This window comes from Littorina saxatilis, linkage group LG10 (genome assembly GCF_037325665.1).
Source record: "Littorina saxatilis isolate snail1 linkage group LG10, US_GU_Lsax_2.0, whole genome shotgun sequence".
Taxonomy (NCBI): domain Eukaryota; kingdom Metazoa; phylum Mollusca; class Gastropoda; order Littorinimorpha; family Littorinidae; genus Littorina; species Littorina saxatilis.
In genome coordinates this window covers 12,834,266-12,846,845 of record NC_090254.1, presented here as the reverse complement: position 1 = coordinate 12,846,845, position 12,580 = coordinate 12,834,266, and the positions used below count along the sequence as shown (strand labels likewise).

General features: G+C 44.9%; 2 protein-coding genes across 4 annotated transcripts in view; one reads left to right on the top strand and one right to left on the bottom strand.

Moving 5' to 3' along the window:
* The window catches only part of LOC138978193 (solute carrier family 35 member E2A-like), a 28,184-nt gene extending 22,016 nt beyond the window's left edge, over positions 1–6,168 (bottom strand). The window contains exons 1-2 of the mRNA XM_070350858.1: positions 6,051–6,168; positions 936–1,426 (exon numbers count right to left, since the gene is read on the bottom strand). Of these exons, the coding sequence (XP_070206959.1) occupies positions 936–1,085 (150 nt within the window). The 5' untranslated portion in view covers positions 1,086–1,426; positions 6,051–6,168. The remainder of the gene's footprint in view (positions 1–935; positions 1,427–6,050) is intronic.
* A 50-nt stretch (positions 6,169–6,218) lies between these two features.
* Positions 6,219–12,580, top strand: part of LOC138978191 (ubiquitin conjugation factor E4 B-like) — a 34,647-nt gene continuing 28,285 nt past the window's right edge. For all 3 annotated transcript variants that reach the window (XM_070350854.1, XM_070350853.1, XM_070350855.1), the window contains exon 1: positions 6,219–6,357. In XM_070350854.1, coding sequence (XP_070206955.1) covers positions 6,334–6,357 — 24 coding nt within the window. In that variant the 5' untranslated portion in view covers positions 6,219–6,333. The remainder of the gene's footprint in view (positions 6,358–12,580) is intronic.

Below are 12,580 nucleotides of genomic sequence, written 5' to 3'. Positions count from 1 at the left end.
CGGCCAAAGAAAACTGACCTTTTTTGTGGAGCATACTTGTTTGTAGTATTGTACATGTAAGTTTGCAACACAGAAGTTTTTCCCTTACCTAATTTTTTTTTTAATGTATAAAACCTATCTTCTTTGCAATGCAAACCATCATGCAAACCACCCCAGGCGAATTTCTCTGTCTTTCTCTGTCTCCCTCAAGGACAGACTGTAAGACTAGGCAATGCCTAAAATCTCCATCCTTCTGTAATAAAGTTTAATCAATCAATCTCTATCTCTCTGTGTCTGTCAGTCTGTCTCTCTCTTTCTTTTGTGTACCCTTGTTAATAATGAAGATACATATTTCAGTGCACTTGATTGACTGAATGGGTAATCACGCCTCAGCGTTCTTGGTCAGACCTATTTTACTCGGATTTTTAAACGGGGATTCCACTGAAGGGTTTGTTTGTTTGTTTGTTTATTTGTTGCTTAACGTCCAGCCGACTACGTAGAGCCATATCAGGACGAGGAAGGGGGGGATGAAGGGGGCCACTTGTCAAGCGATTCCTGTTTACAAATGCACTAACCCATTACTTGTGTCCCAGCAGGCTTTAGTAAAACTAAATTAATACCTACTGGAAGATTACCAGTTTCCAGTATGTTAAAATAGGCTTAACCTATCTACTGCTGGACTTACATCAGAACACTAACAGATTAAACTATACATGAATCGCGAGACAAGCGGCAAGAGAAGAGATTTTTTGGAAAAAATACAGGTGAATGAGCAAGAAGGCAGAAAAAAGAAAAGAATTCATGAAGAAAAAGAGAGCATGACAGGAAAGAGGAACCAAAAATCTACCTAACAGCAAACTAGAAAGCTCCTGCGGTTCCAAAAACAGGAGGGGCCTTTAATTTCATAACCGCAGTGCCCCACTGCGGGATTCCACTGAAGTGAAAAAAAGTCCTACCTTTTCTTTGTTTTGACTGGTTCGCCGGGCGAGCTGGGCCTTGCCTTGCGTATCGGACGTCATGTCGTCCAGATAAGTGCCGCTCAAGTGTCGCTCTCGAGATCTCTCATCAAAACTAGTGCACTGGTCAATCTCTTTCTCGTGGGTCATTTCAATTGCTATTTTCACAACTGACAAAGGTACGTCAATTGTACTGTTCCTGTCATGATGACATGAGGAGTCTCACTAATGACGTATGTTAAGGACACTAAATTCACATTAAAACACAAAATTCTTGACTGTCAACATTTGCTGTACACTGTAAATCAAACCGTAAACTGGAGAAAAAATGCCATAACGTTTTATCCAGGCATCAAATTGAAACACACAAATTAGCTAAACGTCAAAGCAAGGGGAATAACATGTAAGCTAGGTTCTGACTCCGTCACAGCCACTGGTTACATGATTATCTCTGAGTGAAGCCTGAAGGTGATGCCTTTTTGGAACGTTCTCTGAAACAAAACAAAAGAAAAATATAACTGACCCTTATTATCACACGTACTGCAGCAACTGTAGTTTCTTTGTTCTTTGGACTGAAATACAGAATCATATGATATCAACAGGAGGAAAAAATGCTGACATGTCATATTAACCAGTTCTTCACCCCAAATTCACTTTTAGTCTGAATTCAGCTATATCAGTATAATTGTTACAGTTACAGTTGTTAAGATGACAAACAAAATTTACCCAAAAGATGAATTCTGAAAATATCTCGCGTTTAAAACATACATGACATACATGCGTTGTGAATGGATGGGAACCATATATACATGTGTGTCTCAGACACACCCCTTGCTAGTGATTGGTATAAAATCTCATGTGGGAAAGCTCGCCCCAATGTTTCCAAGAGAAACATGCATAAACACTTAGAAGAGACGGAAAATGCATTTCAAATTATGACGCGATCAATTGAAGTTTTGTTTGTTTGTTTGTTTATTTGTTGCTTAACGTCCAGCCGACTACGCAGAGCCATATCAGGACGAGGAAGGGGGGGATGAAGGGGGCCACTTGTCAAGCGATTCCTGTTTACAAATGCACTAACCCATTACTTGTGTCCCAGCAGGCTTTAGTAAAACTAAATTAATACCTACTGGAAGATTACCAGTTTCCAGTATGTTAAAATAGGCTTAACCTATCTACTGCTGGACTTACATCAGAACACTAACAGATTAAACTATACATGAATCGCGAGACAAGCGGCAAGAGAAGAGATTTTTGGAAAAAATACAGGTGAATGAGCAAGAAGGCAGAAAAAAGAAAAGAATTCATGAAGAAAAAGAGAGCATGACAGGAAAGAGGAACCAAAAATCTACCTAACAGCAAACTAGAAAGCTCCTGCGGTTCCAAAAACAGGAGGGGCCTTTAATTTCATAACCGCAGTGCCCCACTGCGGGAAATTGAAGTTTGAACTTCTCAAGCGCTTTGGTGCCCTGAATTGCATTCTCAAAACTATGCCCCCTGTGGGGGATTTGTGCGTATACTTTTACTAAAATTATGACAAAAACAATGTTTGGTGGCTTGTTTTCAAACCAGCATTTTTGGGTACTTATTTTCTCCGAAAACCCCCGAAAACCTCATCTGAAATAACTAAATCTATCTTCAAAGTGAAGTTTTGGACATGCTTGCGAGAAGGCATTGCTTGATTCATACTTCATGCACCCTTATTTTTGTGTTTAGAGCCGAATTTTCTACGAAGTTGATGCAACAATTTTAATGCAAGGGAGGTAAGTCTCGTTATCATAAAACACACAAGTATTGATGACGTCATACACAAATGGATATATATGCGCTCGCGCACGTAAATGGATAAGGCCTAAAAAAAAAATAGGTGTGGTTACGGTAACCCGACCTACCCCATTTTTAGGGGCCGACCCTATAACTTTTTATTACATTTGTCAAAAAAACAAAAAAAATAACAAACCCGAGTGCAGAAAACGCAATGAAAGCAAAAGTGCTCGAGTCGCACACTTATTTCCCTGTCAAGTAGGTTTAATTTGTACACATTAGAAAAAAAAGTTAAAAAAAAAAAAGTGATTGCCTACCTTCCTACCCTATTTTTTGGGCTACGTTACCTTAACCACACCTTTTTCTTTTTTTGCCTAACTTTCATCAGCGATAAACCAAGCGATTATCTTTTTTCTGTCGAAAACCATGTTCAAGTCATAAATGAAAACAACAATGACGCTCACATCGTCTGGTTTCAGTGTTTTTGTGCCTAATAGTAATACAGTAATAGAGTTCACTTTCTTCAAATACTTCTGCACCTTCGTCAATCCTCTCACGAACACGAAAACAAAGCCATGCATGGACGGTGAAAGTTGCAGATTTAAATTAGATTTCAATCAAACATGTCAATATAACACGATCTAAGGACACATTTTTCAAATTTCTCATGGGGTTTTGGTTTTTTTTTCTGAGGTTTTGGGGGGTTTTCGTACAAAATAAGTACTGACATTTTTTTGTTGGTCCTCGGGGAGCATATTTGCCTTTTGATACATATTCATCAACCTCGGCCTTGGTCGATAAAGATGAAACAAAAGACAATAGATAATCCTAATATATGGCAAATAATATGGTCCACTAGCTCAGAGTAAGACTAAGACCAACAAACAAGTCGCGTAAGGCAACATTACTACATTTTGATTTAGTCAAGCTGTGGAACTCACAGAATGAAACTGAACGCACTGCATTTTTTCACAAAAACCGTAGTCCGCCGCTAGTGCAAAAGGCATTGAAAGTGACAAGCCTGTTTAGCGCGGTAGCGGTTGCGCTGTGCTGCATAGCACGCTTTACTGTACCTCTCTTCGTTTTAACTTTCTCAAGTTTCTGAGCGTGTTTTTAATCCAAACATATCATATCTATATATGTTTTTGGAATCAGGAACCGACAAGGAATAAGATGAAATTGTTTTCAAAACGATTTCGGAAATATCATTTTAATCATAATTTTTATATTTTTAATTTTCAGAGGTTGTTTTTAATGCGAATATGACATAACTATATTTTTGGGAATCAGAACATGATGAAGAATAAAATAAAAGTAATTTTGGATCGTTTTATAAAAAAATAATTTTAATTAGGCCTACAATTTTCAGATATTTAAAGACCAAAGTCATTTATTAATTTTTAAGCCTCCATGCTGAAATGCAATACCAAAGTCAGGCCTTCGTCGAAGATTGCTTGGCCAAAATTTCTATCAATTTGATTGAAAAATTAAGGTGTGACAGTGCTGCCTCAACTTTTACAAAAAGCCGGATATGACGTCATAAGACATTTATCCAAAAAATGAAAAAAACGTCTGGGGATATCATACCCAGGAACTCTCATGTAGATCTAAAATTCCATAAAGATCGGTCCAGTAGTTTACTCTGAATCGCTCTACACACACACACGCACAGACACACACGCAGACACACATACACCACGACCCTCGTCTCGATTCCCCCTCTATGTTAAAACATTTAGTCAAAACTTGACTAAGTAAATGTAAAAAGCTGGTCTGATAACAGGGAATTTTAACTTTAAGCCACCAAACATCTTATAATAGACCAAAAAAAAAAATGTCTGTTTCTGGTCACCCGACCGACCCTAAATTTCGGCGCCGACCCTAAACTTTTTTTTTCCAAACTCAAAATGTTTTTATTTTTTTTTGGTGGTAAAGGGCAGGGTGAGAAAATGAACAACAAAAACGTGTGAAAACGAAAGTCCGCTGATGATTTGTAAATGTGTTGAGTGTCTTGTCTTTATGTACAGTAGTCCCTTCCATTTCCGGCCCTTTCGTGGGCGTGAACCTACCCGGAGCGGCCAGCTTTCCCATGACTAATGAGTTTTCCTTCTATAATTGACTCTTAATGGCCGTTAACCTGTCTGACGCGGTCAACGGTCACTGATTTTTGCCCTAAGGTGCCCCTCTTACTCGACAGGAGCGGCCACTTAACGGCCACTTGTCACTTTCGCGGGCGAGCGCCTGTGGTGTGTGTGTGTGTGTGTGTGTGTGTGTTGTGTGCACAGACGGCACAGCACGAGCAGACGACATGAATACTTACGCATGCGCAAACTGTAAATACAGACATGCGCATACATGTACATTTACGGCAGTCACTTCCGGATCGATCACAGCTGATGTGAGTTTGAAACACTTGTTTATCTGACACTCAAATACATATATAATAATCCAAACAACACACATAGAAACATATGAAACAATAGCTTAGCCAGGACGATCGAGTTAAACACGCAAATAATTAAGATGTATAAACGAAAGCAAAACTAACAGAGACAATGAATCGGCGGCTCGTGGATGATCGCTTTCTTTTCTTCATGAAAACTTGATCGTGTTTTTTTGGGTTTTTTGGAGGAGGAGGGGGCCTGTAATGAACGGCCACCTGATATTTGCGGTCACCTTTGCAATGACTAATGGGTGACCGGATATGGCAGGTACTACTGTATAGTGAATCCAGTCTCTTTGCGCGATTTTTAACGTTAGTTTTATTGGTCTACATTTGGGGTAAAAAAAAAAAAAAATAACAAAATTAAAAATCCCGACCTACCGACCCTATTTTTTTAGCCATGTTACCAGAAACAGACAATTTTTTTTTTTTTGCCATATCATACAAGATTCTCATAGACCTTCTTCTTCTTCCTCAGATTCTCCACGGAATATTTAAGTTATGGCCTTTTTCATTCTGTCCATGCAAACACTTCTTTTACTACATTTGAGACATGTGTATACATAAGATCGCCGTGTCAGTTTCACTACAGAATGGTTTTCAACTTCCTGTGCTGGTGCCATGTCACTCACTGCATGCTTTAGCTATTTGCAGGCACACTCCATTACAGGACACAGCCTGGCATCACTTACCTGTACAAAAACTACAGGGGCGGTGAAAAGGCCCCTACATGATCAAAGCATTTATTTGCATTCAAACAAAAGTCGGAGCATGACTTGTCAACGTGGCTTCTGCTCTTCTGGGGGTTGGGTTTATAGTTGCAGACTACAGTTTCAACAACGGTGGCTTTTGTTTTGAAAGAACGCAGAATACTACCGCGTACTGAATGTACACTGGTGTTCTCTTACTTGGAAATTACAGCCTTGTCCAGCCAGAAGAGTCACACGTAATCGGAGTCTGTGTATGACGAGAGACCGCTCAAAGAGTAGGCTTCTCGTTCACGATCAAGTTGCCATCCGATCTACAAGGGGACGCTATGCAGATGCTACTCGAGGCAACTTCCGAACGGATTTGACGTCACTGTCAAGTCGACTGTGCGATTGTTTACCAGCCTGTGTATTTTTCTCTTTGATCGTTAGGAACTTATAAGGCCTTCGGTTATCTCAGACACTCCTCTCGGCATAATCTGAGATGAGTGAATTGACCCCAGACGAGGTTTGTATTGTAAACCATGAGATCGAAATAGTTCGTGATGGGCTTTTTGAACAAAACTGCTTTTTGCGAAGTCCTGCCTATGATTTTTGTGGTAACCTCTGCGAAGTTGGCTGATTCATTGTTCGTTAAAACTTCTTTGTCCGTTCATACAGTTTGATAGGTATCATTTAAGGTACAATATTTTGAAGCGATAGTCAGATTTCTGGGTTACTGTTTACGTCGATTGGGAACTGGAAATACACGGTGGGTGGACGCAAAAGTATCATTTAGAACAAAAGAAATAGCATAAGTGTTCTAATGTTTACTGCGCAAGAACTTGAAGAAGAATCCCACATTGCAGTCACTGAGTCAGCTTTCTGGGTTACAGTTAACATTGATTGGGGACTAGGAGTAGGAAATATACAGTGGCTGGTCATCATAAGTGGGTATAATAATGTTAAACTTTAGCGTTATAAATTTAGAGCTCACAATCCACTGCTATTTGAGCCTCTAATTTTTCAGAACCTTCTCTTGCAGTTAGCATAACAAGTCATTTTATACCTGTGGAAGCTACGGAATGAACTGATAATTATTGGACTCTCGGGCGAATCGTGAAAAGCAGCTTGGGTTAGATTAATTAATTGCATATAACCAGCTAGGCCCTATATGATAATTTATATTATAAATATGCATCCCACACCCTTGTGTAGGCCGGTAATATATATGTACTATCCACTTTATCTTTCACTCTAGGGACCTTCAGGTGCACCAATCAGTGAGGATCATTGCCTTGTATAGGGATTCCCACAATTAATACACTGAAGAAGATCAGTACAGAAGCCTTTCATTTATACATGTATGCCACATGGCCGAAGTCAACTCTGTCGATATTTATTTTTATTATTATTATTATGGGGAGCTTATATAGCGCAAACCACAACTGTGCTCTCCGCGCTTTACATATTAATTTCTGCCGTTTGAAATGGAATTTTTTACAGACAGACAGACAAACAGACATTTTTTACACACAATATATAACGCATTCACATCGACCAGCAAACTTCAAGCCTATTAGGCGAACATTCACCTTTCACGACCTATTATTCCAAGTCAAACGGGTATTTGGTGGACATTTTTATCTATGCCTATACAATTTTGCCAGGAAAGACCCTTTTGTCAATCGTGGGATCTTTAACATGCACACCCCAATGTAGTGTACACGAAGGGACCTCGGTTTTTCGTCTCATCCGAAAGACTAGCACTTGAACCCACCACCTAGGTTAGGAAAGGGGGGAGAAAATTGCAGCCTGACCCAGGGTCGAACACGCAACCTCTCGCTTCCGAGCGCAAGTGCGTTACCACTCGGCCACCCAGTCCCCTCATACTCATAGTCATACATTATCTCATAATTTTTGTCTATCAAAAGATTAATAACTTGTGATTAATTTTGGAGCTCGATCAATCTGTTAATTTCACAAGAAATTCTTTGGTTTGATGAAATTGAAAGGGTCAAAAATAAGTCCATAATGCCCCTGGATTGTTAGCTCTGAGTTTACAAAGCTAAAGTTCAACATTAGATCTATACAAACTAAAGTTTACTGCTGAAGAAGAACCGCACATTGTGATCGTGTCAGTCACAGTGTCACTGTTAAGTCCAAATATTTGCTTTGAATTGATCAAACTGTCGCGCATATCATGACCCAGTCACCTAAAGGCACACACAGCCTCCCGTAGCCCATCTGTAACCCATCCGTTTCTGGTCACAGACACTGTCACTCAGTGTCAGGCTTTTACACACAGTACAAACACCATTTCGTTTAAACACTCACCGCTTGAGAACATCCTTGGTGCCCTCCGTATAGAGCGAGCGTATTTCAAAGAAATTAATTTTGCGTGGCCAGCAGGATTGATTGTCTGTACCACACAGGCATGGGAATTGTCCGCCGAAAGGCAAATTTCCGCCGAATTGGTTTTTTGTTCCGCCGAAAAAGCAGAAGTTTCCACCGAAAAAAAAATGGGGAAGGCAAAAATTGTTCTAAAAACTGAATTAAATGGCAAACTTGGAGCTAAGATGACACCAAATTGCACCATTTGGTTTTTTTGGAGAGAACAAAATTCCGGGGGGGGGGGGGGCATGCCCCCGGACCCTCCTAGTAACTAAGTAAGGCTAGGTGCTTCGCGCCGTCGACTTTGTTTTTACTTACAAATGTTCAGCCTTTTTTACAATTTTTAATGGACGCCTCGTTTTGATGCTAGGCCTAACTTTTAAAATCTAAATGATAAAATGACAGCTTGTAAGTTGTAAAACAAACATTCTTATCATAAAAGATTTCTTTTTTCATCAAGACAAAATCAGTACAACTCGAGGTTTTGAAAGTTTTAAATACAGTTCAGAGACATCCTGCTTGCTATTAAATGCTATTGTAAGTGTGTTCCATAAGGTTAGAACTGCTTTTTTGGTGAGAAGATTTAAATCGTTCTGTAAACCATTTGAGGCAGACTGGGCCTTTAATATAAATAAATCCAGATCTTACAGTTACAAATACAGGCTTGATCTTCAGCCACTGTTAATGGAAAGGGGCGTTTTGATTCAATCACATATTCTTACCTCAACTCACATAAATGGCATTAACTTCAGTTCATTGCTAAGATATTGAAGTAGTACTCGACCCTGGTAAGGGGGGAAGTAACTCCCTAAGAAAAACAATCCGTAGTCAAGGACGGGAGTCACCTCCCCTACCGGTAACCCGCACATGCGCGGTCCTGCTACCGGCCGTCATTCCACCCACTTCAACACTACTGCACAGACGTGTTGTTGTACTCCGGCATATTTTTTTGCCTTGGCCTTCGTGGAAGGCCATTTGACCCTGGTTTTTGCGTTGCTATCTTTAGGTAAGATCGTTTCACTATCTCTTCGCTGCGTTCGTTCGAGTATTTTCGTTCGTTTGAGTATTTTCGCTGTTGTAATTCATCTCCACGTGCGCGTGTTCGATATTGCAAATGGCGGACAAAAACTCAAAAAGCAAAGGCAAACTTGTTTCCCTACTCTCTTCACCGGGAAAAGAGAAGGATAAAGACAAGTCTAAGTCTAAATCAAAGACGCGTGCCTCTGTGTCTTCTTCACAGCCTACTTCTTTAATTCTGGTTACTGACCCGGTGACTAAGAAGACAGAACGGGTTTCGCTCGACTCTACGTCACCGTCACCGGTTTTCCCTACGCGGGAACGTTCTTCTTCTCCTCTCTCGCGCTCGCAGACGCCACGGTCTAGCGAGTCCGTGTCGCGGGAAGAAATTCTGGCTATGTTTGCAACTCTGAAACATGACCTAGTTGCCTTACATTCGGCAGAAAGGCCTGTCGCTCCCCTCCCGCCTGGCGTGGGGGGGGTGGCTTCTCTTTCTAGGCTGCGGCCGTCCGCGACGATCACGTCGGCTGATCTCGGGCCGGATTTTTCTGGTTCGGTTGCGGATTCCCCTGCCTTTTCAGGGGGGTTCGCGGCCTTAGCGCCGCCCGGTTCCAGCGCTTCGGCGTTGGGCGGCGTTTGTGGGAGTCCCCATCTTTTTGGGGGCTCACACTTGCCTGCGGGCCCGGGTTACGCTCTTGCGTCGCCGGGTTCGCAGACGGCTCCTCCCCGGCAGTACACCGTCCATCACGTGGCGGGTGCGCTAGGGAGCGGCGTAGCGCGCCAGCCTGCCCCCCTGGGATCAGTTTCGGCTGTCCCGGCCTCTGGGGGGCAGGCAGCAGCGTCTTGTTTGCCCAGCTCTGGCCTACAAGATTCTGTCGGCGGTCATCGACCTGTAGCTCTTGGTTCGGCTGCCGCCGTTCCTGGTTGGAGTTCGCAGGGGGTAGGCTCCTCTGGTTGCCCCTCGGGGCTTCCGGTCGGGCCTGCCCGCGGATTGTCGTCCTCGACTTCCGGTTGTGCTGTGGCAGGCACTTCCGGTGGAGGACAGCGGGCTAGTGGTTCCGGTGGCAGTGTCCCTGCTATCCCGTCCCTGGTTACGCATCGACTTCCGGCCCCGACTTCCGGTTCCGCCGCGGCGGTTCCGGTTGTCGGCGGTGCTGTTGGTGGACAGTTTGCGGCGCTTCCGTCTATTGTTCAACCGACTCTAGCCACTTCCGCTTCCGTGGACGGGTGGGTTTCCGGTTTACCGGGCCCTCCTTCTGATGGAGATCAGGGAGGTTTTGGAGAGGAACAGGAAGGGGATGAGGATCGCTCTGAATCTGTTACCCCCTTACGGATTCCCAATAAGCTGGGCCCTACTCTGGAGTTGGCTGCGGAGATAACCTCACGGTACTTCCCTGAGGGTGTCTCCGCCGACTCTACTGTTGTCGCACCCCCTCCTTCTGCTTTGGCAGACTTTGCGGGCGCGGGGGACACGAGGGCGAAGTTCCGTTTCATGGAATCTCCTTCCGTCCCGTTTGTGATGGCTCAGGTGTTGGCGGACGCTAACACACCCTACCCTCTTTTGGCTGCTCATGGGGAAGCCCCCCCTTCTGCCCAGCCTTGGTTAACCTCGGCTCAGGCAGGCGGCGGCCTCCCAGCCAACTCAAGAAGATCGCGGCTGCCTAGCAGGCCACATTCTCTCCTCTCCTCTTTTTCGCTGCCCACAGCTCCACTTCCGGTGACTCCGGAACTGGCTCGCTTGCGGCAGGATGGTTATAGCCGAGATAGGACTTCCGTTTGTACGGAACAGAGTCTACTCGGGCTGGAGGAAAGCGGGCGTTCTTCCCTTGAACTGACCTCTTTAGCGGAAACGCTCATCCGGTCTCTCACGAGAGCCATCGCTTCGTCCATCGAGCCTTTTAGGTTTCGTGACGATGCTATTGAGGCTGATGCTGCCATGCTCCTGGCGGCGCTTGCGAAGGTCACTGACAGTCAGATGACGCTTGCTGCTCGGCTCTACTCTCAGGTGGTGTTCTGGAGGCGCGAGGCTTTTCTTAACGGCTCTCGCCTGACGGATAAGGCCACCATAGACTCTTTGAGAGTCTCTCCCTTTTCAGAGGGTGCGTTGCTGGGGTCACGCTCTTTGGATGCCCTTCGGCAGCAAACTGAGGAAACTCGTGACCAACATGTGGTGCAACTGACGGAACTCGCTCTTAAGCAGCACAGCAACAAACCACGGAGTTCTGCGTCAGCGCCAGACAGCTCTTCTGGGCAGCAGTCGTCTCGCGCAGGTAGGGGTGGGTCACGGTCCCGTCCTTACCAGCGTAAACCTTCCTTCGGGAAGCGGGGGTCTGGGCGCAAGCCCAACCCCCAATGAGCCACCCCCGATCCAGTCACCCCCCCCCCAGCCTCTACCCTTTGGTAGCAGGCGGCCTCTTCCGGGTCTTGCCAGCTTGGCTGTCTCGGGCAAGCAGCCTATGGAGCATGGGGGTGATTTGATCGGGGTTCCGCCTTCCTTGGCAGGAAGGCAAAGCCCCTTCGTCCAGGGCGCCGGCCAACTTCCGGTTTCCGGTCAGCCCAGACGCTCAGGAGACTTTACAGGCGGAAATCCTTCTCTTTCTGCGGAAGCAGGCTATAGAGGAGTTTCTCGGCCACCCCTTCTTGGGACTTTACGGCAGAATTTTGGTTGTCCCCGGGGTGTTGCACCAAGGCATGGTGTTCGATTCACGGGAGTGGGCAGTCCGTCCCACTCAACGTCGTTTATACAAACTGCAGGCGCGCCCTTTTCAGGCGGCGCTCAGTTCAGTCTGGAATCCGACGTCACACGGCTGGGACGTCTCAGTTCCGTTTCGGGGTCTGGTTGCAGCAGACCACGCCTCAGCGGATGAACACTCCTTGGCTTCTGGTTCATCACTTTCTCTTCGCTTTTCAGGGCACCCATTTGTTGTTTCTTTACGACAACACGGCGGTCTCTGCTTATTCCAACAAACAGGGCGGGTCCCGATCTCGGCTGTGGTCCAGCCGAGCATGCGAGACTCTTTCTTAGATCCTGATCTCGGCTCGCTATCTGCCCGGCTGCCTGAACGTCCTTGCCGACGTCATCAGCCGTTCCTTCCAGATCCTCCACACGGAGTGGACCATCACCCATCAGGCGCTCCTCCTTCTTTGGGCGCAGGTAGAGCGTCCGATGGTCGTCCTTTTCGCCACGAGATTTTCACGTCGCCTCCCGATCGTTGTGTCTGTTTCCGGGCCCGGAAGCTTGGCAGATCGACGCGATGACGATCAGCTGGGCAGGGCTAGAGGCTTACGCCTTCCCTCCCACTCCACTCATCGGAAGGGTTCAGCCTAAAGCCGACTTGGAG